The sequence below is a fragment of the Moschus berezovskii genome, chromosome 14 (genome assembly GCF_049115385.1).
Source record: "Moschus berezovskii isolate FMDL1 chromosome 14, NW_MosBer_1.0, whole genome shotgun sequence".
Classification (NCBI taxonomy): domain Eukaryota; kingdom Metazoa; phylum Chordata; class Mammalia; order Artiodactyla; family Moschidae; genus Moschus; species Moschus berezovskii.
This window is the reverse complement of record NC_142473.1, coordinates 57,133,378-57,156,188: the sequence shown is the minus strand read 5'-3', so window position 1 is coordinate 57,156,188 and position 22,811 is coordinate 57,133,378. Positions and strand designations below refer to the sequence as shown.

Genomic DNA, 22,811 nt, shown 5'->3' with positions numbered 1-22,811 from the left:
ATGTTGAGGTTTGACAGAAAACAATAAAATTCTGTAAAGCAGTTATCCTTCAATTAAAAAATGAATGAAGTGAAAGTCGCTGAATCTTGTCCGACTCTTTGTGACTCCATGGGCTATATGTGAGTCCATGGAGTTCTCTAGGCCAGAATACTGGAGTGGGTAGCCTTTCCCTTCTCCAGGGGATCTTCCTAACCCGGGGATTGAACCCAGGTCTCCTGCATTGCAGGGGGTTTCTTTACCAGCTGAGCCACAAGGAAAGCCAAAAAAAATTTTTTTCTTAATCAAATTCCTGATACGTACCAGGCAACAAGGATACAGAGACTAACAAAAGCCAGTCCATCACCTCAAAGTTGATTGAGTGAGATAAACGATTTTAATACTTCATGATAATTCTTTGATGGAATGGAATACCTAGAACTTTGAGAGCACAAAGGAAGTATTGTATTTAAGGAATTAAAAATAGTTGTGTATGGTTAGATCATAAAGTATCAGTAGACTGTTGTCTCTGGAGACATTTTCTGTGTCAATAGAAAAACTATTTTTCTACATGGCCCTAAAGTCAAATGAAGTTTATTATTGACACTGTTTTTCATTAACTACTTTATTCATAAAGCATTTATTGAGTGTGCCTACCTCATTAAAGATCTTTAAACCATATCAAATTAAGCCAGGTATTAACTGGAAACTAAAACTAGGAGGACCTCATGTCATATAGCAAGCTTCTTTTTCTTTTTTTTAATTATTTTAATTGGAGACTAATTACTTTACAATATTGTGGTGGTTTTTGCCATACATTGACATGAATAAGCCACAGGTGTACATGTGCCCCTCCGCCATCCCGAACCCCCCTCCCACCTCCCTCCCCATCCCATCCCTCTGGGTCATCCCAGTGCACTGGCTTTGAGTGCCTTGTTTCATGCATCAAACTTGGAATGGTCATCTATTTCACATATGGTAATATACATGTTTATATGTTTCAATGCTGTTCTCTCAAATCATCCCACCCTCGCCTTCTCCCACAGAGTCCAAAAGTCTGTTTTTTATATCTGTTCTCTTGCATATAGTGTTGTCATTACCATCTTTCTAAATTCCATATATATGCATTAGTATACTGTAATGGTGTTTTTCTTTCTGACTTACTTCACTCTGTATAATAGGCTCCAGTTTCATTCACGTCTTTAGAACTGACTCAAATGTGTTCTTTTTTAGTAGCTGAGTAATATTTCATTGTGTATATGTACCACAACTTTCTTATCCATTCATCTGCCAGTGGACATCTAGGTTGCTTCCATGTCCTAGCTATTGTAAACAGTGCTGCAGTGAACATTGGGGTATACGCGTCTCTTTCAATTCTGGTTTCCTCGGTGTGTATGCCCAGCAGTGGGATTGCTGGGTCGTATGAAGAAAGCTGATCGCCGAAGAATCGATGATTTTGAACTGTGGTGTTGGAGAAGACTCTTGAGAGTCCCTTATACTGCAAGGAGATCCAACCAGTCCATTCTAGAGGAGATCAATCCTGGATGTTCATTGGAGGGACTGATGCTAAAGCTGAAGCTGCAATACTTTGGCCACCTCATGCGACGAGTTGACTCACTGGAAAAGACTGATGCTGGGAAAGGTTGGGGGCGGGAGGAGAAGGGGACGACGGAGAATGAGATGGCTGGATGGCATCACCGACTCTGTGGACATGAGTTTGAGTGAACTCCGGGAGTTGGTGATGGACAGGGAGGCCTGGCGTGCTGTGATTCATGGGGTCGCAGAGAGTCGGACACGACTGAGCGACTGAACTGAACTGACTGATGACAGTTCTATTTCCAGTTTTTTAAGGAATCTCCACACTGTTCTCCATAGTGGCTGTACTAGTTTGCATTCCCACCAACAGTGTAGGAGGGTTCCCTTTTCTCCACACCCTCCTCAGCGTTTATTGCTTGTAGACTTTTGGATAGCAGCCATTCTGACTGGTGTGAAATGGTACCTCATTGTGGTTTTGATTTGCATTTCTCTGATAATGAGTGATGTTGAGCATCTTTTCACATGTTTGTTAGCCATCTGTATGTCTTCTTTGGAGAAATATCTGTTTAGTTCTTTGGCCCATTTTTTGATTGGGTCATTTGTTTTTCTGGTATTGAGCTGCATGAGCTGCTTGTATATTTTTGAGATTAATTCTTTGTCAGTTGTTTCATTTGCAATTATTTTCTCCCATTCTGAAGGCTGTCTTTTCACCTTGCTTATAGTTTCCTTCATTGTGCAAAAGCTTTTAAGGTTAATTAAGTCCCATTTGTTTATTTTTGCTTTTATTTCCATTACTCTGGGAGGTGGGTCATAGAGGATCCTGCTGTGATTTATGTCAGAGAGTGTTCTGCCTATGTTTTCCTCTAGCAGTTTTATAGTTCCTGGTCTTACATTTAGATCTTTAACCCATTTTGAGTTTATTTTTGTGTATGGTGTTAGAAAGTGTTCTAGTTTCATTCTTTTACAAGTGGTTGACCAGTTTTCCCAGCACCAGTTGTTAAAGAGATTTGTCTTTTCTCCATTGTATGTTTTTGCCTCCTTTGTCAAAGATAAAGTGTTCATAGGTGTGTGGATTCATCTCTGGGCTTTCTGTTTTGTTTCATTGATCTATATTTCTGTCTTTGTATAGCAAGCTTCTTAAACCAGATTTTCAGTGCTAGCAGGCCATGTTTTCCTCATCCTTTCTCATTGAATAAACAAGATAACCATTTTCTGGCTGAATCCCAAAGAGGTTTTTTTAAAAAATTAAAAATGTATAAGTGACTTCTGAATGGAATGTTGTATAGCCATTATTTATATAGAAAAAAAGTTAATGGATATTGTTAACTGAAAATGCAATTATAAAACAGTATACATAATACTGAAATCATAATCACAGGAAACTAGTTGATCTGATCACATGGACCACAGCCGAATGTGGTCCACTGGAGAAGGGAATGGCAAATCACTTCAGTATACTTGCCTTGAGAACCCCATGAACAGTATCAAAGGGCAAAATGATAGGATACTGAGTGAGGAATTCCCCAGGTCAGTAGGTGCCCAGTATGCTACTGGAGATCAGTGGGGAAATAACTCTAGGACAGGGAGGCCTGGCGTGCTGTGATTCATGGGGTCGCAGAGAGTCGGACATGCCTGAGCGACTGAACTAAATAACTATACATAATACACCATTTTTGCAAAAGAAAAAATTTATATATATATACATATACATACCTATACAGGAATATGTATGCATAGGTTAAAAACTATATAGAATATATCAAAATGTAAATCAGTATTCATGGGTAGTGCCATTAATGGGAATATTAATTTTCTATTGCTGTGTATCAAGTTACCACAAGCTTAATGTTTTAAAAATAATACCCATTTATTATTCACAGTTTTGTGGATCTGAAGGTCAACAAAGTATGGTTGAGTTTTCTGCTTAGGGCATCATAGGCTAAAATTAGTTGTCAGCCCAGCTAAATTCTCATCTGAATGCTCTGGGGGGAAAATTCACTTCCAAGTTCATTCTTGTTGACAGAATTCAGTTCCTTGCTATAACAGGACTAAGGTCCCATATCCTTGCTGGCAGTTAGCCAAGGTCCACTCTAAGCTCCTAAAGGCCATGTGCATTTCCTGCCATATGGCCACCTCCATCTTTAAGACAGCAGTGATACATTGCATCCCTCTCATGCTTTAAATCTCTGACGTCATATCCTGCAAACAGCCAGAGAAAACTCCGCTTTATTATGGTTTGGGACGACGAAGATAATCTCCCAGTCTTAAGGTAGATCGATTTGGAACCATAATTACTTCCATAAAATCCCTTTACAACATTGTCTAGATGAGTAAATCACTAGGAAAAGCCATTTGTATACCAGTGGCTGGAAATCTGAGAGAAACTGTTTTAGAATTCTACCTGTATCATTTCTCAGCCTTTTGGCTAAGATCAAGTGAAGAATTCTGCATACCATAATTGGTAACCTTTATTTTTCTTTTACTTATATTTTCACATAACACATTGAATGTATGATATTTCAGGGTTTTGGGGGGTTTGAGTTTTGAGTTTTTAAGCTATATGTTGAATTCTTTATACTAAAAAATGTTGAATGTTTATGGATCTGTTTTTTTTGGGGGGGAGCTGACTTTTTTACTTTTAGAAGCTATAAAAACTCTAGATCAGGATAGACAAACACCTGGTATCTAGACTTACTTTACCTCCTAAACAACTGTAGAACCTCAAGAAAATAATAATTCTTCCCAGTATTCCTTGAAATAATGCCAGTTGGTCCTAAGCTTGTAAAAAGTCTAAGAAAAGGTGGGGTCATATATATATAATGATGTAGAGTCATCCTGGTTATACTGCATGATATATTGGGCAAGTTACACATCCTCTGTGCCTCAACTTTTTCATCTGGAAAATGAAGGAAATAATAGTACCCATTTCAGAGGATTGTTGGGAGGGTTAAATCAATTCTTATATATAATATACCTAGAGAAGTACCCAGGAAGTGGTAAGGGTTCAGTAAATGTTATCTACTATAATTGTTGTTGTTGTTACTTAAGGATGGGAAAATTATTTTACTAAATTTATTATGTACAACCACCAGTTGGAAGAGTCAACGTATGTATATAACAACTGCAGTAAGGAGGTCAGTCTCTATGGAATAGAGAGACTCCATTCACTGCTATAATGCCAACATCTAAAACAGTTCACATAATAGAAGCTCAGTAAAAATTTGTTGTAAAGTGAATGTCCTCCAGGGATTCTCAAGCTAGTGGGGAAAGTACATAAATAAGCAATTATAGTACACTATGATAAGTTGTGTGATAGAAGAACAGGGGCTAAATATTGCAAATATTTCTGCTGGATTTAGATTTCTTGTATTGTGCTTTTGCCCTCTTAAGCTCTGTTAGAACAAGGCAATAAACTGCGTAATGCCATGGTGATTTCGGCAATGAAATCAAGTCCAGATACTAGCATGTTGTTGGAAGAAGTTCATCCTTCTATGAAGGAAGATTTTCTTAGAGCATCATCACAGTGAGTTATGGGATAAACATGAATTCCAATAGTTCATTTCTTAATAGTTGTTAATGTGTCTTTTTTTGTCAAGATATGGACTACATAATCTTGGAAATGTTCAGCAAGTAATTTTTTAATGTGGTGGGAAAGAAGCCTAAACTAGGAGTTAAGATACTTAAAATCTAGACCTAGGACTGACACTTGCTAAATATGTGAATGGATAAATTCTTCATCTTTCTCAACCAGCATGCTTGTATATAAAATGGGTATATTTTTTCCTCCCTCTCTTACATAAATGAAATGAGAGTCTAATGTAGGAAAAGGCTTTGTAAATTGTGAAGTTTTATATATATTTAAGGTAAAGTCTAAAACATTTCAAGTCTTCTATGTTGAACTGTCTCCATGTATATATACTTCTTAGCTCATTAAATTCTGATTTAGATTTTCTCATATGTTATCCACGGAAAACATTTTTTTCCTTCCTTAGAATCAAAGCCTTGTCTAGGAATCAAGTTAAAGACCACACTGAAGATCACCTCCTCCCTCCAACTGAGAATACACTTTGGAACCATGACACAAAGGCCGATACCAGAGCCATACAGCTGCTGTTGGGCAGGTAAGAGCTCTTAACTCTCTTTTCTTTTAAATTTTTCCTCCAATTTATTGTGTATATTGTTAACAGATTTATCTTCCTAAAGCAACAACACTTCTTTTGAGTAACTAAATCATTCCCTTGTTATTCATTACATATTAAATCATTATTCATTATCTACTAAATAAAAATCCAATCTTTAGCCTTTTATTCTTAGTTTCACTTATAGAATGGTCTCTAGTCTGCCTTTCCATTCTTATTTCTCACCTGTTTTCTTAACACCAGTGTCTGCAGTGTATAATGAAAAGAACATGGATTTTAAATAGAAACAGTTGAAATTTGGGATCTATCTCTTATTACCTATATGGCCTGTACATTTAGGCAGGAAAAAAAATAAAAGTGTTCCAAATTGGGAAGGAAGAAGTAAGACTGTATTCACAAATGACATGATCTGGTATGTAAAAAATCCTAAAGAATCCACTGTGAGAGAGATTGCAGGATAACACGATAAGTCAGTTATACTTCTATTTACTTGCAGTGAGCAATCAAAAAATAAGATTAAGGAAATTCCCTGGTGATCCATTAGTTAGTACTCAGCACTTTCACTGCCAGGGCTAGGGTTTGATCGCTGGTCAAGGAACTAAGATCCTACAAGCCAATCAGTAAATAAATAAATAAAATTAAGAAACAATTCCATTTATAATAGCATTGATAATAATAAAATACAAATAAATTTAACTGAAGAAGTTTAAAACATAACTGCAAATTGTTGAAAGAAATTAAAGGAGATCTAAATAAATGGGGAAAATCTCATGTTCATGATTCAGTACAATCCCTGTCAAATTCATAGTTGATTTCATCATAGATATTGACAAGCTGATTGTAATTACTGTGAAATTACAGGGGACCCAGAATAACCAAAAGAATCTTTAAAAAGAAAAAAATAGAAGGATTCACACTTTGCTGTTTTAAAACTTCCTACAAAGCAAGAGTAAGCAAGTCAGTTTGGTACTGGCATAAGGATAGACATATAAATAAATGGAATAGAATTGGTAGTCTAGAAATAAAGCCATATCACCTAATATTCAATAATGGTGTCAGGACCGTTAAGTGGAAGAAAGAATTGCCTTTTCAATAAATGGTGCTGGGACTGCTGGCTGCTGCTGCTGCTAATTCACTTCAGTCGTGTCCGACTCTGTGTGACCCCATAGACGGAAGCCCACTAGGCTCCCCCGTCCCTGGGATTCTCCAGGCAAGAACACTGGAGTGGGTTGCCATTTCCTTCTCCAATGTGTGAAAGTGAGAAGTGAAAATGAAGTCGCTCAGTCGTGTCCGACCCTTAGCTTCCCCACGGACTGCAGCCTACCAGGCTCCTCCATCCATGGGATTTTCCAGGCAAGAGTACTGGAGTAGCTTGCCATTGCCTTCTCTGGGGACTGCTGGCTAGCCACAGGAAAAAAATGAAGTTGGACCCTCAAACCATATTAAAAAATTTAATTCACTATGAATTAGATAGCTAAATGAAAGAACTAAAACTATAAAACTCTTAAAACAGAGATAAGTCTTTGTAATCTTGAATTTGGAAAAGGATCCTTAGATATACATCAGAAGTACAACCAACAACAACAAAAAATAGATAAGTTAAACTTAAGAAAATTAAATATGTTTGGGCTTCAAAAGATACTATTAAGAAGTGAGAAGATAATCACAGAATGGAAGAAAATATTTACAAATCTTCTATCTGATAAAAGACATATCTAGAATATGTAAGGAACTCAACAACTTAATAACTAAGGGATAAATCTTCCAATTTAAAAGATAGGCAAAGTTTCTACATAAAGATTTCTCCAAAGAAGATAATCAGGTGGCTAAAATGCATATAAAAGTTGTCAGGGTAATGCAAATCAAAACTAAACAAGATACTACATACTTGGCTTGAAGCTCAACATTCAGAAAACTAAGATTATGGCATCTGGTCCCATCACTTCATGGGAAATAGATGGGGAAACAGTGTCAGATTTTATTTTTTTGGGCTCCAAAATCACTGCGGATGCTGATTGCAGCCATGAATTTAAAAGACGCTTACTCCTTGGAAGGAAAGTTATGACCAACCTAAATAGCATATTAAAAAGCAGAGACATTACTTTGCCAACCAAGGTCCATCTAGTCAAGGCTATGGTTTTTCCAGTGGTCATGTATGGATGTGAGAATTGGACTGTGAAGAAAGCTGATCGCCGAAGAATTGATGCTTTTGAACTGTGGTGTTGGAGAAGACTCTTGAGAGTCCCTTGTACTGCAAGGAGATCCAACCAGTCTATTCTAAAGGAGATCAGTCCTGGGTGTTCATTGAAAGGACTGATGCTAAAGCTGAAGCTCCAGTACTTTGGCCACCTCATGCGACGAGTTGACTCACTGGAAAAGACTCTGATGCTGGGAGGGATTGAGGGCAGGAGGAGAAGGGGATGACAGAGAATGAGATAGCTGGATGGCATCACTGACTCGATGGAGGTGAGTTTAAGTGAACTCTGGGAGTTGATGATGGACAGGGAGACCTGGCGTGCTATGATTCATGGGGTCGCAAAGAGTCGGACACGACTGAGTGAACTGAATGACTGAGTGAATGACTGACTGACTTCATACCCACCAGGATCAGTTCAGTTCAGTCGCTCAGTGTCCTACTCTGTGACCCCATGGACTGCAGCACACCAGGCCTCCCTGTCCATCACCAACCCCCAGAGTTTGCTCAAGCTCTCTGTCCATCGAGTCGGTGATGCCATCCAACCATCTCATCCTCTTTCATCCTCTTTTCCTCCCACCTTCCATCTTTCCCAGCATCAAGGTCTTTTCCAGTGAGTCAGTTCTTCGCATCAGGTGGCCAAAGTATTGGAGTTTCAGCTTCAGCATCAGTCCTTCCAATGAATATTCAGGGCTGGTTTCCCACTAGGATGGTCAGAATCAAAAAATCAGATTAAGTGTTGGTGAGGTTGTGGAAAATTTGAAATCTTCATAGACGGCTGGTAGCAGTGTAAAATGATGCAGCCACTTTGGAAGATAATCTGTCGGTTCCTCAGATTTTTGCACATCAAGTTATCATGTGACCCAGCAGTTCAACTACCTAAGTATATATCCAAGGAAAATGAAAATATAAGTCCACGCAAAAACATGTACATGAATTTCAATAGTCATAACAGTAAAAAATGTCTATCAGCTGATTAGTAGATTTTTAAATGGAGTATTATTTGGCCAGAAAAAGGGGTAAAGTACTGTAACATGCTACAGCATGGGTGAACCTTGAAGAATCATGCTAAATGAAAGAAGCCAGTCACAAAAGAGCACATAAAGATCAAGAATCCAGCACAGGGACTTCCCTGATGGTCCTGTGGCTAGGAATCCACACTCCCAATGCAGGGAGCCGGAGTTTGATCCCTACTTGGGGAACTAGATCCCACATGCCACAGCTAAGAGTTTGCATGCTGCAATTAAAGATGCCACATGCTGCAACCTGAGGGCCACAACTAAGACCCGATGGAACCAAAAATAAATAAATGTTTATATATATTTTTTAAAAAGACTTTTCTACCAGCTCCATGTAAGGCAGTGGAGAGTTACTTTCAGGATTGTGAAAACTCTTAATTATTGATCTCAAATTCCATTTCCAATCAAACTCAATCATGTGAGGGCAGGGTAAAAATATTTTCATACATCCAATGACTCAAAAGATTGCCTCTCTTGTTTTAGTTCTCAGGAAACCATAAGCTATTCTCTGCCACAAAGAGAATCTAGGAATAAAGAGCAAGTCTTGGAGTCCAAGAAGCGGGGGATGTAATAGAGAAAAAAGAGAAAAGGAGCTTTATGGTCTGTGTCCATATTTAGAGAGCAGACACTGCTTGTGGAAGCAGAACAGAGCTTCTATAGCGATACTTCTAAGGAGGGGAAATAGATGGAAACACATTTCTCCTGTGTTTGACCAGCTCGAGAGGAAATGTTCAGTTCTCTTAGAGAGTTCAATAATGAAATAATAATTGGCACATAGAAAGCTACTTTAAACAAAAATTAAGGCAGTTATTAAAACCAGAAAAGCTAGACATTGTAAAGAAAGTGTAGTAAATTATACTTGGCTCTGATATGATGTTAACCCTGAAGATTAACAACAGAAAACTGTAATATAAATTTGAGAAGATGGGGGAAAGGTAAATCTGTTTCCAAGAATAATGATTTAAGAGAATGGATCCTTCACTTTTTCATAATACAAAGTTCATAAATCATTTAGAAAAGTGAAAAAATCAGGAAATAGCAACACACATGTGTTACTTAGAAATATAAACGTAAGTACCAGCAGAACAAGGAGCTGAAAGTGATTACTTCTAAGGAGGCAGGCAGCTACTGTTTCTCATTAGGTCTTATGACCCTATTTGACTTTAAAATGTGTACATGTACATGTTTTCCTTGATTAAAACTTGATTAAGAAGAAAAACAAGAGAGTGGACTCGTCTTGTAGCCAAAGAATACAGACAAATTCCAGGCCCCTTCTCCTTTTTCTCAACTATTATATTTCCTGCCCTCCCAACAGGAACCCCAGGCCACTGGCCTGTGCAGAATAGCTCTGACCTCTGTCACTTTCTGTATGCTGCTGCTGCTGCTAAGTTACTTCAGTCGTGTCCGACTCTGTGCGACCCCATACATGTCAGCCCACTAGGCTCCCCTGTCCCTGGGATTCTCCAGGCACGAACACTGGAGTGGGTTGCCATTTCCTTCTCTAATGAGTGAAAGTGAAGTCGCTCAGTCATGTCCTACTCTTAGCGACCCCATGGACTGCACCCCACCAGGCTCCTCCGTCCATGGGATTTTCCAGGCAAGATTACTGGAGTGGGGTGCCATTGCCTTCTGAGTTTCTGTATAAGTATGTCCTAAGTATTGCATGGAGGGAAATGGCATGCTTTTTTAATGTGTTGTAGACAAGAATACATTCAAAGAAATGTTAATTTGGAAAAATAAGTAAAAAGTGGAGGAATATATACTGAACAGTAAAAATATTCATAACTTTAAGGGTTGCAAGGAGGGGAGAAAAGCGACTAGAGGGGAGTGGGGATAAGTAGCAAATTTGTATAGAACATCAAGAAGTAGAACTTCAAAAAGGAGCAGTGTTCACAAGCTGCAGAGAAGCTGTGTGGATTATGAAGTTGTTAGTTGGATTTGAGCAGTTAGGAAGTTCTTAACCTTTGCGAGAGAGATTACTATAGATCAGTGGTTCTCAACTGGAAGCCAGTTCCCCCCTATTCCCACTGTATGGGACATTTGGAAATGTCTGAAGATACTTCTGGTTTCACACCTGGAGGGATTGCTTTCAGGCTGTTGGCTTCTGATGAGGAGAGTCCAGGGACCCAGAATGCACATGGTAGCTCCCAGTGTCAGTGACTCATCTGACCTAACACGTCAGTAGCGCTAGGATTGAGAAGCTCTGCTGTAGGTTAAAGAAAGGTAGAGAAAGGAACACTTCTTGAACATCTATTCGTTGAGCATCTCTGTTCCAAGAATTTTAGGAACACAGTGTAATTTGAAGGTGAAAAGTGAAGTCTCTCAGTTGTGTCTGACTCTTTGTGACCCCATAGACTGTAGCCTGCCAGGCTCCTCTGTCCATGGGATTTTCCAGTCAGGAGTACTGGAGTGGGTTGCCATTTCCTTCTCCAAAGGATATTCCTGACCCAGGGATTGAACCCAGGTCTCCCAAATTGTAAGCAGACGCTTATAATTTGAAGGTAGTGATCATGTATTATTTTCTTGAGAAAGAAGGGGAAAAAAATACAGCAGCTGCCTTGAAAGGGAAGCAGAGTTGAAAGAATTAATTGAAATGCTTAGTGCAGTGTTTGGCACATATTCAGTAATTCACATGTTCATTAAGAATCAATAAGTTCATTTATAAATGTTTATTAAATGCTAATTACTATAGGAGAAACTAAAATTAAATATACATGTATTTGTATGCTTATCTTTATTATTAGTTTACAAACTCTATAAGTAGAGTATCTATTTTACTTATTTCTCTATGCCACATAGAGCTGATCTTTCTATAAATAACCTAAATACATATATTTTTGCTTAATAGAAGAAGGCATGTTTATGAATTAGTCATTCTTCACAAAAAAACAGTATATAACATTTAACTCCGTTGAATTATAGTCAATTCTTTACTTTTTTTTCCCTCCCTACTAGACCATGATCAGCACAAGAGTAGAACAAGTTAGCTTAGCCATCCCTATACCATTCAGGACCTAACATCATGCCTGGCACATAATAGGTGCCCAGTAAAATGTTTGTCCAATAAATGAATGAAATCACAATCAGTGTCTGTAGTGTATTTTTTGAGTGCTAGTTGCTGACATCCAGAGGAGGAGGAATATGATATAAAAGTATTAGATAGTCTTCTATATAATGTAAGTCTTCTGTTTCATATATTTTCTTCCATATTTAGAACTTTAGAATGTTTACCCAAAAAAAAAGAGTAACTAAGATGAAACTTCTTTTAAAGTTCTGTTTTATTTTTCTTATTTCTGCAGTGCTGAATTGTCCCAAGGTCGTTATTGGGATGGCCTAGGCTCTCCTCCAGATTCCCCATCTCCTGGGAGTGATGTGTATTGCAGCAGTGAGCCCAGTGACCCTCAGTATGACCAGAGTCTCCTGGAGAACTTATTTTATACAGCACCTGTAAGTTACTGAATCTGAAAGCTTAGGAATTGGAGAAATTAATTAAATAATTACTTCTCTTATGTTAATCATAGTTATTAATAATATTAATGGATGTAGGCACATTACCACTTGCCAGATAGAAAGCTATTCATTTTACATACTTTAATTATAACAACAGTCTGAAGAGGAGGGTGTTACCTTCATTCTACAGATGAGGAGATAAGACTAGTAAGATTAATTATTTTGTCCAAGTACACATAGAAATAAGTGTTAGAACCAAGATTCAAATTCAGGTTTGCCTGAGTCCAAAGCCTATGGTCTTAATATATTGTATAGCTTCCTTAGAGCTCTTTGAAGGAAGAGCTAATGTAGGTATACTCTCAGAACCACCCTTGACTGGTATCTTTTCAGATACAGATGTTCCAGAAGTACCTCTCTCTACTCATGGGGAACAAATATCCCTACTGACCCTTAAGAATGAACATTCTCTTTTCAGGCAGTTTTAGCATTTTCAAAGTTCTTTCTTATATCAAGCTATATGTTCCATTCATTGGTTTAGCATCTTCTAGAGTATATGGGTGGAGAAGGCAATGGCACCCCACTCCAGTACTCTTGCCTAGAAAATCCCATGGGTGGAGGAGCCTGGTAGGCTGCAGTTCATGGGGTCGCTAATAGTCAGACATGACTGAGCAACTTCACTTTCACTTTTCACTTTCACGCATTGGAGAAAGAAATGGCAACCCACTCCAGTGTTCTTGCCTGGAGAATCCCAGGGACGGGGGAGCCTGGTGGGCTTCCGTCTATGGGGTCGCACAGAGTCGGACACGACTGAAGCAACTTAGCAGCAGCAGCAGCAGCATATATGGGGTTTTCCAGGTGGTACAGTGGTAAAGAATTTGCCTGCCAGTATAAGAGATGCTAATGACTAGAGTTTGATCCCTGGATTGGGAGGATCCCTTGAACTAGGAAATGGCCACCTGCTCCAGTATTCTTGTCTGGAAAATTCCATGGACAGAGGAGCCTGGCGGGCTACAGTCCATGGAGTCACAAAGAGTCGGACATGACTGAGCCCGCACAGAGTATATACAAAATAAGTTCATTTACTGTTCCACAAATAATACTTTATATTTGTGAAGATTGCTGTCGTATTCCCCATTTTCTGTTTCTCCAGGTCAGCACAGATACCTGAAATACAAAGTAGTTTGTATCAGCTCAGTGGAAAGACTGAGAGCTACCAGGGTACAGAAGAAGCAGGGAGAACTTTTACATGAAATTGTCAGGAAGGAGCATCATGAGGGATAAGGGATTTTAACTGAGACTTGAAAAATAGTTTCAGAGCGGTAAAGGATGTGAAACAGGAATAGAAAGAATGACCTGTTTAGAGAAGCAGTTTGTGTACTACTAGGCATCTAGTTTGATTGGGTAAGAATTCATGTGGAGGGGACATCAACAAGGTAAGCTAGCACACTGCAACCATTCTGTGAAAGTATTTGAATATTAAGTGAGGAGGAAATGACATGACCTAAATAGTGTTCTAGCAGTGTTAACCTAGCAATTATGTAGGAGGGCCAGCTGAGAGGAGAATAACAGGAGCAGATAGGAAGCCACTTTTGGTATTGGAAGCATGAGACAGAGAGACAGACGGAGACAGCAAGAGCCAGAATGAGAGTGGTAGCTCGCAGTGGGGTTGGAAAAGAGGAGATGGATTTAAAAGACATTGTGAATTGTTAGGATTTCATGACTTTCTACAGTAAAAGTCATCACTGATATTGTTACCCATAGGAGAAGAGAAAGGGAGCTTACTTTGTTTTTTAATTGGAGGATAATTGCTTTATAACGTTGTGTTGGTTTCTGCTATACAACAACATGAATCAGCCATAAATATAAATACATCTCCTCTCTCTTGAGCCTCCCTCCAACCCACCCCATCCCACCCCTCTAGATTGTCACAGAGCACCAGATGGAGCTTCCTTCCCACTAGCTGTGGTAACTTACATTGATTACACATTTTCTGTATGCCAGAGAATTTATGTTACCTGTTATTAAGAACTGTCCAAAATGTTTTAAATTGATTATTTCACTTAATTCTTTTGCTAGCCCCATGAGATAGTGTCATCTCTTTTACATATCATGAAATAAAGACTTCTGTTCTGTTCTGTCGCTCAGTCGTGTCCGACTCTTTGCGACCCCGTGGACTGTAGCCTACCAGGCTTCTCCGTCCATGGCATTCTCCAGGCAAGAATACTGGAGTGGGTTACCGTTTCCTTCCCCAGGGGAACTTCCCGACCCAGGGATCGAACCCAGGTCTCCCGCATTGGAGGCAGACGCTTTAACCTCTGAGCCACCAGGGAAGCCCCACAAATAAAGACTTAAGGGACGTTAATTGCTAGTAATTATTAATAGGTGGCAGAACTAGAATTCTTATCCTAGTCTGGCAAAAAGCGCATGTTTTTACCCCTAGAACATATTACCTCCTAAGCTTTGGGCACTGCATTAGAGTAGGGAAAAACGTTAGTCTTTGCACCAATATAGTTAGGTGAAACTGTACAATCATTTTGCCTCAAACTGTGGTAAAAATAGAGGCTTTGGAACCCATGGAGATCAAGATCTGCCTTTTAGTAACAGCTGTGAATCTTGGAGAAGGAAATTGCAACCCACTCCAGTATTCTTACCTAGAGAATCCTGTGGACAGCAGAGCCTGGTGGGCTGCTGTCTATGGAGTTGCACAGAGTTGGGCATGACTGAAGCTACTTGACATGCATGCATGCATTAGAGAAGGAAATGGCAACCCACTCCAGTATACTTGCCTGGAGAATCCCAAGGACAGAGGAGCCTGGTGGGCTGCCGTCTATGGGGTTGCACAGAGTCGGACATGACTGACACTACTTAGCAGCAGCAGCAGCAGCTGTGAGTCTTAAAGACGCCTAACTTCTCTAAGCATTCCTTTTCTCATTTGTAAAAGTTGAGATGAGGATGCCTTATAGGAATGTAGTAAGTACTAAAAATACACATGCAGCATTTAACATAGTACCAGATACATAGTAGGCAATCAGTAAATAGTCATTTTTATTATTATTGAGAATTTGAAAAAATCTAATTTTGTTTATTTTCTTTGAACTGAACTTGTACGTTATTTTTATGAACTTCAAATTATTTTTGTGTAGCCAAGAGAAACATAGTATCGTCTCCCTCATATCAGTTCTTTCTTGATTACTACTTTCAGTGAAATGTTTGCCTTACCTCTATCCCCAAAGCAGTTATTTTTTAGTGCCTATCTTCTCTTTTCTCTCCCTCGATAGAAATCTGATACCAGCGTCAGTGATATCTTCAGTGAAGATGATGATGTCCCTTCTAAAACAATGAGCCAGTCAAAAGTTCTTGCCAGATCTCCAAAGGTTCTAGAGTCAAATGATCATAAGTCGAAGAAGGAGATGGGTAAGAAAAATAGGTGAGCCTCTTTATGAATGCTTGTTTAGAGGCAAAAGCAAGGAAAAATTATTTTCACAAGATCTCCTCATGTGAAATGACCTGTTTGCCAACACTGTCAGACTGGTAAAGTGAATTACAGTAATGCATTAAGTATTGCAATCCTTAAACACGTAATAACATGAAAAGATGGATGTAGTAAAATGGTTAAGAGAGAAAGCAGAATTCTGGGTTGTATTTGTACTCTGTTACATAATTTAGAAAGTATACATAAAGAAAGCAAATGAAAAGGAATATACAAAAGTGATGATAGTAGTTTATATTAAAGTAGTAACTGAAGTAAAGTCTTGTTGAAAACTTGATTCTGTAATATCAGTTTCTATACTTGTGTGAAGATAAGCCTTTGGATTACAAGAATGTTTTCATAGTTTTTGAGATTTTTTTCACTGTAAATTAGGACTAATTTAATTAGCCGTTTCTCAGTCCTTGATAACTTGTGCATTAAGATGTCTGCTGCCCTTCTTCTTTCCTCCTGTTGCCTGTACAAACTAGATCATTTCGTATTTGGCTTCTGACAGTCTGCCTCACTACCTGTATGATCTCCTTTCAGAAATCTTGTTGAACAGCAGATGCTGTCAGAAACTCCAGAAGATGCCCAAGTGATGACACTAAGTGTGGATAAACTGGCCCTTCTGGGTAGAACACATTCAGTCAGAATCATCGTCGAAACAATGAGAGTTCCTCCAGATAGTCCGCAGGTTACCTCTGGCAAAAAAACGTTTCCTGGGAGACCACCTAAGCTGACATCAAAAAAGCGGTATGTCTCTCACATGGGAAAACTAAATTTGACATTTCTGGAAAGTGTTTGTGATGAGAAGAAATAATTATATTGTACTTAGTATTTTCATATGCTTCATCAATCAATAAAATATACTAAATCTCCCACTAGGTCCCAAGCACTAAAAGTCTTGAGAATAAAGAAACTTAAGATCCAGGCTCTGTTCTTCCATGCCTTACAGTCAGCAGGAGAGAGAAACATTTGAATGGCTCTATAATAGGGCTTTAGGGACCAAAAGAGATGTTTTATATGAAAAGTGCTGTAGGAACACAAGATTGGTGAAGGCTTTGAAAAGAGGAAGTCTTCTGAGGCCTTGGGGTTCTAAAAACAGGGCCTTGAAAGATATGTAGGATTTATCAGAAAATAAGTTTGTTATTTCGTTTGTTTTTTAATTGTTTTGATTTTTTTTTAGCACCTTCTTTGTGGAATATCACTTTCCTGTGGGCTTTTCCAAAAACAGATTGACAAAGACTGCTTTGATCACTGAGGTGGTTCGACTTGCATCCAGTAAAATTATAGATGGAGGTAAGAGAGAATTTTATTTCTGCTCCTTAGACATTTTGACTTTGGGAGGATTTTTGAATCTGTAATTACTCATATATTCCTATATTATCATAGAATCTTAGAGGTAGAAAGAATTTTGAAGTGACTTTATCTTACTCCTTTACAAGTGAGGAAACTGGCCCAGAGGTTTATCCTATCCTCAGGCTATCCTCATGCAAGGCAGTGACATAGCTGAAACTGTAACTCAGAACTTGATTCTTAAATCACATTCTTGCAGCTATTATTGTTTTTCTTTTCTTCCCTTTTAAAAATATCTTTATCAATATACAATTCACATACCATGTCATTCACCCATTTGAAGTATACAACACAGTGATTTTTAATATATTCACAAGTTGTATAACCATCACCACAATCTTAATTTTAGAGCATTTTTATCCCACCTAAAAGAAATCCCATACTTACTGGCATTCATTCTTCAGTTCCCTCTTTGCTCCCTTTCACTAAGCAACTCCTATCCTACTTTGTCTCAATTTTCCCATCCTGGACATTTGATTTAAGTGGAATCATACGATATGTGATTTTACTGACTGGTTTTTTTGACTTGCAATAATACTTCAACTTTCAATATTTTAAGTTGCTTTCTATACATTGCTATTAAAAACTGCTTCAATGAATAGTGTTGCACATATATCATTTCTTATTTGATGTATTTCCAGCCCAAACATTAAAAATAAATACCCTTAAAATAAATCCTTATTTGCCCTTAAAAACAACACCTAAAGTAATTTAAAATACTCTTTTACTAGAGTCATTTATTTCACTTTCTCCATCACCTTAAAGAAGAATTAGGGCACTTACATTTTTCATATGTTTTCTGTATACTTAAATTATTGATAGCAAAAAAAGGTACTGTGTAGGTTTGTTCAAAGCATTTGAGAGTGTATAATTGATTTTGCTGGCTGAAGTATGTTTGAGAAGCTTTAATGCAATTAATCTATTTTTATCAAACCCCAATGCAAAGAAAAATGTCAGATTCTTTTCTCATGTCTTCTTCTACCTCCATCCATATGACATTTGATGAGCTCCTTAAAACTTCTCTGAGCCTCACGTTTCCCATCTATAAAATTGAGATACAACAAGGACATGATTCTGATATGCACGAGTTTCAGTTAACATAGTATCTGCAAAGCAAGGACTGCCTGTATTACACAAGGGCTTAATGTACAGTCAGATAGGATAATGAATGTAAAAACATTAAACTCTAAAATAGCATGTAACTAATAGTAGTTTACATTTCAGTTCAGTTCAGTTCAGTCGCTCAGTCGTGTCCGACTCTCCGCGACCCCATGAGTCACAGCACGCCAGGCCTCCCTGTCCGTCACCAACTCCCGGAGTTCACTCAAACTCATATCCACAGAGTCGGTGATGCCATCCAGCCATCTCATTCTCCGTCGTCCCCTTCTCCTCCCGCCCCCAACCTTTCCCAGCATCAGAGTCTTTTCCAGTGAGTCAACTCGTCGCATGAGGTGGCCAAAGTATTGCAGTTTCAGCTTTAGCATCAGTCCTTCCAATGAACACCAACATCAGTCCTTCCAATGAACAATGAAAGGATTGATCTCCTTTAGAATAGACTGGTTGGATCTCCTTGCAATCCAAGGGACTCTCAAGAGTCTTCTCCAACACCACAGTTCAAAAGCATCAATTCTTCGGCACTAAATTAGCAGTGTTTTACATACATTAATCATGTGATCCTTTAAAATACATAAACATAGATGAGGAAAGAGGAAGCTAAGACATAAATCAATTAACTTGTCTAAGATAATACAACTGACTTATGGTTGAACTAGAATTTGCACCTAGAACTTTTTTGATTCTAAATTGTGTGCACTTTTATCTGTATTGCTTCTCATGCATTATTATTGTTGGCCACAGAGACTGAGTTTTCCTTTTGTCATTCTGAGGATAATATGGGACATATGGAATAAGCATCAAGTCAAGAATTGGAAGAGTTCTAGCTCTGGTTATACCAGACACTTAATTCTGTGACCCTGGACACAATGGCCTTTCCATCTGTGGGCCCCTCTCAATAATGACATGCAATGGACAAGATATTTTCAGAATCTCCTTCAGCTCTTTTAAAAAAAAAAGTCTTTTAGGGATATTGCTAGCAATTTGTTTACATGAATTTCTTCTTCCATTCTTAACTCTCTTTAGTTTAAAATAATAATGAGGATCATGGAGAAAGCAAGAGAGTTTCAGAAAAACATCTATTTCTGCTTCATTGACTATGCCAAAGCCTTTGACTGTGTCGATCACAATAAACTGTGGAACATTCTGAAAGAAATGGGAATCCCAGACCACCTGACCTGCCTCTTGAGAAACCTGTATGCAGGTCAGGAAGCAACAGTTAGAACTGGACATGGAACAACAGACTGGTTCCAAATAGGAAAAGGAGTACGTCAAGGTTGTATATTGTCACTTTGCTTATTTAACTTATATGCAGAGTACATCATGAGGAACGCTGGGCTGGAAGAAGCACAAGCTGGAATCAAGATTGCCGGGAGAAATATCAATAACCTCAGATATGCAGATGACACTACCCTTATGGCAGAAAGTGAAGAGGAACTCAAAAGCCTCTTGATGAAAGTGAAAGAGGAGAGTGAAAAGGTTGGCTTAAAGCTCAGCATTCAGAAAACAAAGATCATGGCATCTGGTCCCATCACTTCATGGGAAATAGATGGAAAAACAGTGGAAACAGTGTCAGACTTTATTTTTTGGGCTCCAAAATCACTGCAGATGCTGATTGCAGCCATGAAATGAAAAGACGCTTGCTCCTTGGAAGGAAAGTTATAACCAACCTAGATAGCATATTAAAAAGTAGAGACATTACTTTGCCAACCAAGGTCCGTCTAGCCAAGGCTGTGGTTTTTCCCGTGGTCATGTATGGATGTGAGAGTTGGACTGTGAAGAAAGCTGATCGCCGGAGAATCGATGCTTTTGAACTGTGGTGTTGGAGAAGACTCTTGAGAGTCCCTTATACTGTAAGGAGATCCAACCAGTCCATTCTAAAGGAGATCAATCCTGGATGTTCATTGGAGGGACTGATGCTAAGGCTGAAACTGCAGTACTTTGGCCACCTCATGCGACGAGTTGACTCACTGGAAAAGACTCTGATGCTGGGAAAGGTTGGGGGCGGGAGGAGAAGGGGACGACGGAGAATGAGATGGCTGGATTTCATCACCAACTCTGTGGACATGAGTTTGAGTGTACTCCGGGAGTTGGTGATGGACAGGGAGGCCTGGCGTGCTGTGATTCATGGGGACGCGGAGAGTCGGACACGACTGAGCGACTGAACTGAACTGAACTGAACTGAGAAACAGAATTATATAAGAAGTAAAATAACAGTGCCAAGACATACTTAAGTAGTAAGGAGAAATCCGAGTAGCACCAGGTTGATACAGAGTTCTTTTTGTAAGAGAGATTTTATAGTGTTTTGAAGGTTTCACAGTGTTTTAAGTTTTAAAGTGCTTTTTGATCTGTGCCTCAGTTGGTTCTCTCACTCACCGATGAGGTGTAGGTGCTGTCTTACTTTTCTTTCCATGGCAGGAGAAGCAGGGAAACTGGTCTAATGATTGTGGGCTTGCTGGGACCAGACCTTTTGTTAACAGTTCCTGTGGGTGGGTCCAAATAACAAGGCCCAGATTCTGTTCATGAGTACCAAGAGAAATAAATAGAGTCAAGAATTAAGGTGGCAAGGATAGAGATCAGTAGATCAAGTGGGCTGTTTGAATGAATATTAGAGAGAGTGGATTCCCTGTATCTGGGCATTTTTGTGTGGGTTCTTCAGATCCATTTTAAGGGTCTAGAAGTGAATGAACTGTAAGATCATTTTACAGGTGATAAATTGTGGCTGAAGTGGTTCATTAGTAAATAACAGAACTTACTCATATATCAAATGATTCTACCCCACATTCCTGTTCTAAAAACCTGTTAAAGCCCAGTAGCAGGGAGCACAGACTCAGATACTACCATCATTTTATCCCATTTACACTTGCTATTACAGCAGAAACCTTTTCCTTTCTATCTAAAAAACAGACTGCCCAACACTGCAAACGAATATCACACTTATCCAAGTGTGACAAGAAGAGTCCCTAGTCTTCAATCAGAAAATAAACTCATTTTCATTATTATACCTTTTGATTCAGTTCTTCTCTTCATTTATCCCTTATTGTCCAGCCATCTCCCTTCTTTCTTTACTACTTATCAACTTGTCTTTTAAAACACTAAGCCATACCTTACACCCAGTGAAGTGCATGGTATGTCTCTTTACACATCCAGTGCTCATATGCTTGACACTGATGATTTCGCATACCAAAGCAGAGGTAGCCCTCCTTATCTTCTCTGTACTGTACCCAGGGTTTTCTCTTTGTCTTTGTTATTTCAGTCCTTTAGGGATAGTCGCTTACTTGTGTCCGACTCTTTGTGACCCCATGGACTGTAGCCCGCCAGGCTTCTCTCTCCATGGAATTCTCCAGGCAAGAATACTGGAGTGGGTTGCCATTTCCTTCTCCAGGGAATATTCCCAATCCAGGGATCAAACATGGATCTGCTGCATTGCAGGCAGATTCTTTACCATCTGAGCCACCAGGGAAGTCTACTATTAAGAGACATTTCTAAGTATAAAGACAGGTCAACTTAAAATGGCTGATTCACATTGAGATTTGATAGAAAACAACAAAATTCTGTAAAACAATTACCTTCAATAAAAAAATTTTTTTAAGTATCAGCAGATATATCCTTGCTGCTGCTAAGTCATGTCAGTCATGTCCGACTCTGTGCGACCCCATAGACAGCAGCCAACCAGGCTTCTCCGTCCCTGAGATTCTCCAGGCAAGAATACTGGAGTGGGTTGCCGTTTCCTTCTCCAATGCATGAAAGTGAAAAGTGAAAGTGAAGCTGCTCAGTCATGTCCAACTCTTAGTGACCCCATGGACTGTAGCCTCCCAGGCTCCTCCATCCATGGGATTTTCCAGGCAAGAGTACTGGATTGGATTGCCATTTCCTTCTCTGATATATCCTTGACTTTACTTTATAATCTGTAGATAATACATTAGAATATATAATGAATCTGTACACCTTTTCCAAAGTAATACCCGAGATAGAAATAGCAATAAAGTTATAAATGGCTGTCATCAATCATATGAAATAATTTAGATGAAGCTTATCTCTCTTGAAGAGATGGGGACTGGGAAGGTGGTCAGGAAGGAAATATAATGTGCTTTTAACTTTGTATGAAAAAATAATGTTCAGTTCCATGTTGCTGAACATTGTTCTGTTTTTGCCAAATAAATCCTCTACTTCAAAGTACTGAATGCTTTATTAAAACTCTGCTTCTGGCCTTTGTTTTGGAATCTGTTATTTGTGTAGCCACCTCCTGCTTGCTGTCCTCTGAAGCTTCTACTTCTTTTCTGCTGTTGCCTGACACCTCAGTTGCCCTCACACTGTCCCCTGAAGCCTCAGTTGCCTTCCCACTGTCCTCAGAAGTTGTGATATCCTTCCTGTGGTCCTTCCAACTCTGGTTGCTCCATGGCCACAGAAAGCTGCCAGCACCGTGAATCATGCCACTTTTCCTGTACTTCTGTTACTGATGTAGTAGGAATATCAAAGCAAACACTCTGCTTTCCTTTGAGAAAGACCATTCCCTTCACTTTGGAATCAATATCCTCACCCAGTTGCTCTTTAAGTTC

At 39.0% G+C, this 22,811-nt stretch overlaps 1 protein-coding gene across 5 annotated transcripts in view; it reads left to right on the top strand.

Annotated features, from left to right (window-relative positions):
- Positions 1 to 22,811, top strand: part of C2CD3 (C2 domain containing 3 centriole elongation regulator) — a 127,104-nt gene that overhangs the window by 22,862 nt on the left and 81,431 nt on the right. For all 5 annotated transcript variants that reach the window (XR_016039002.1, XM_088843184.1, XM_055423655.2 and 2 more), the window contains 6 exons: positions 4,903 to 5,035; positions 5,505 to 5,633; positions 12,164 to 12,311; positions 15,593 to 15,741; positions 16,330 to 16,536; positions 16,970 to 17,082. Coding sequence is in view for 4 of the 5 variants with exons in the window: in XM_088843184.1 (XP_088699310.1) it covers positions 4,903 to 5,035; positions 5,505 to 5,633; positions 12,164 to 12,311; positions 15,593 to 15,741; positions 16,330 to 16,536; positions 16,970 to 17,082 (879 nt within the window). In the remaining variant the exon portion in view is untranslated. The remainder of the gene's footprint in view (positions 1 to 4,902; positions 5,036 to 5,504; positions 5,634 to 12,163; positions 12,312 to 15,592; positions 15,742 to 16,329; positions 16,537 to 16,969; positions 17,083 to 22,811) is intronic.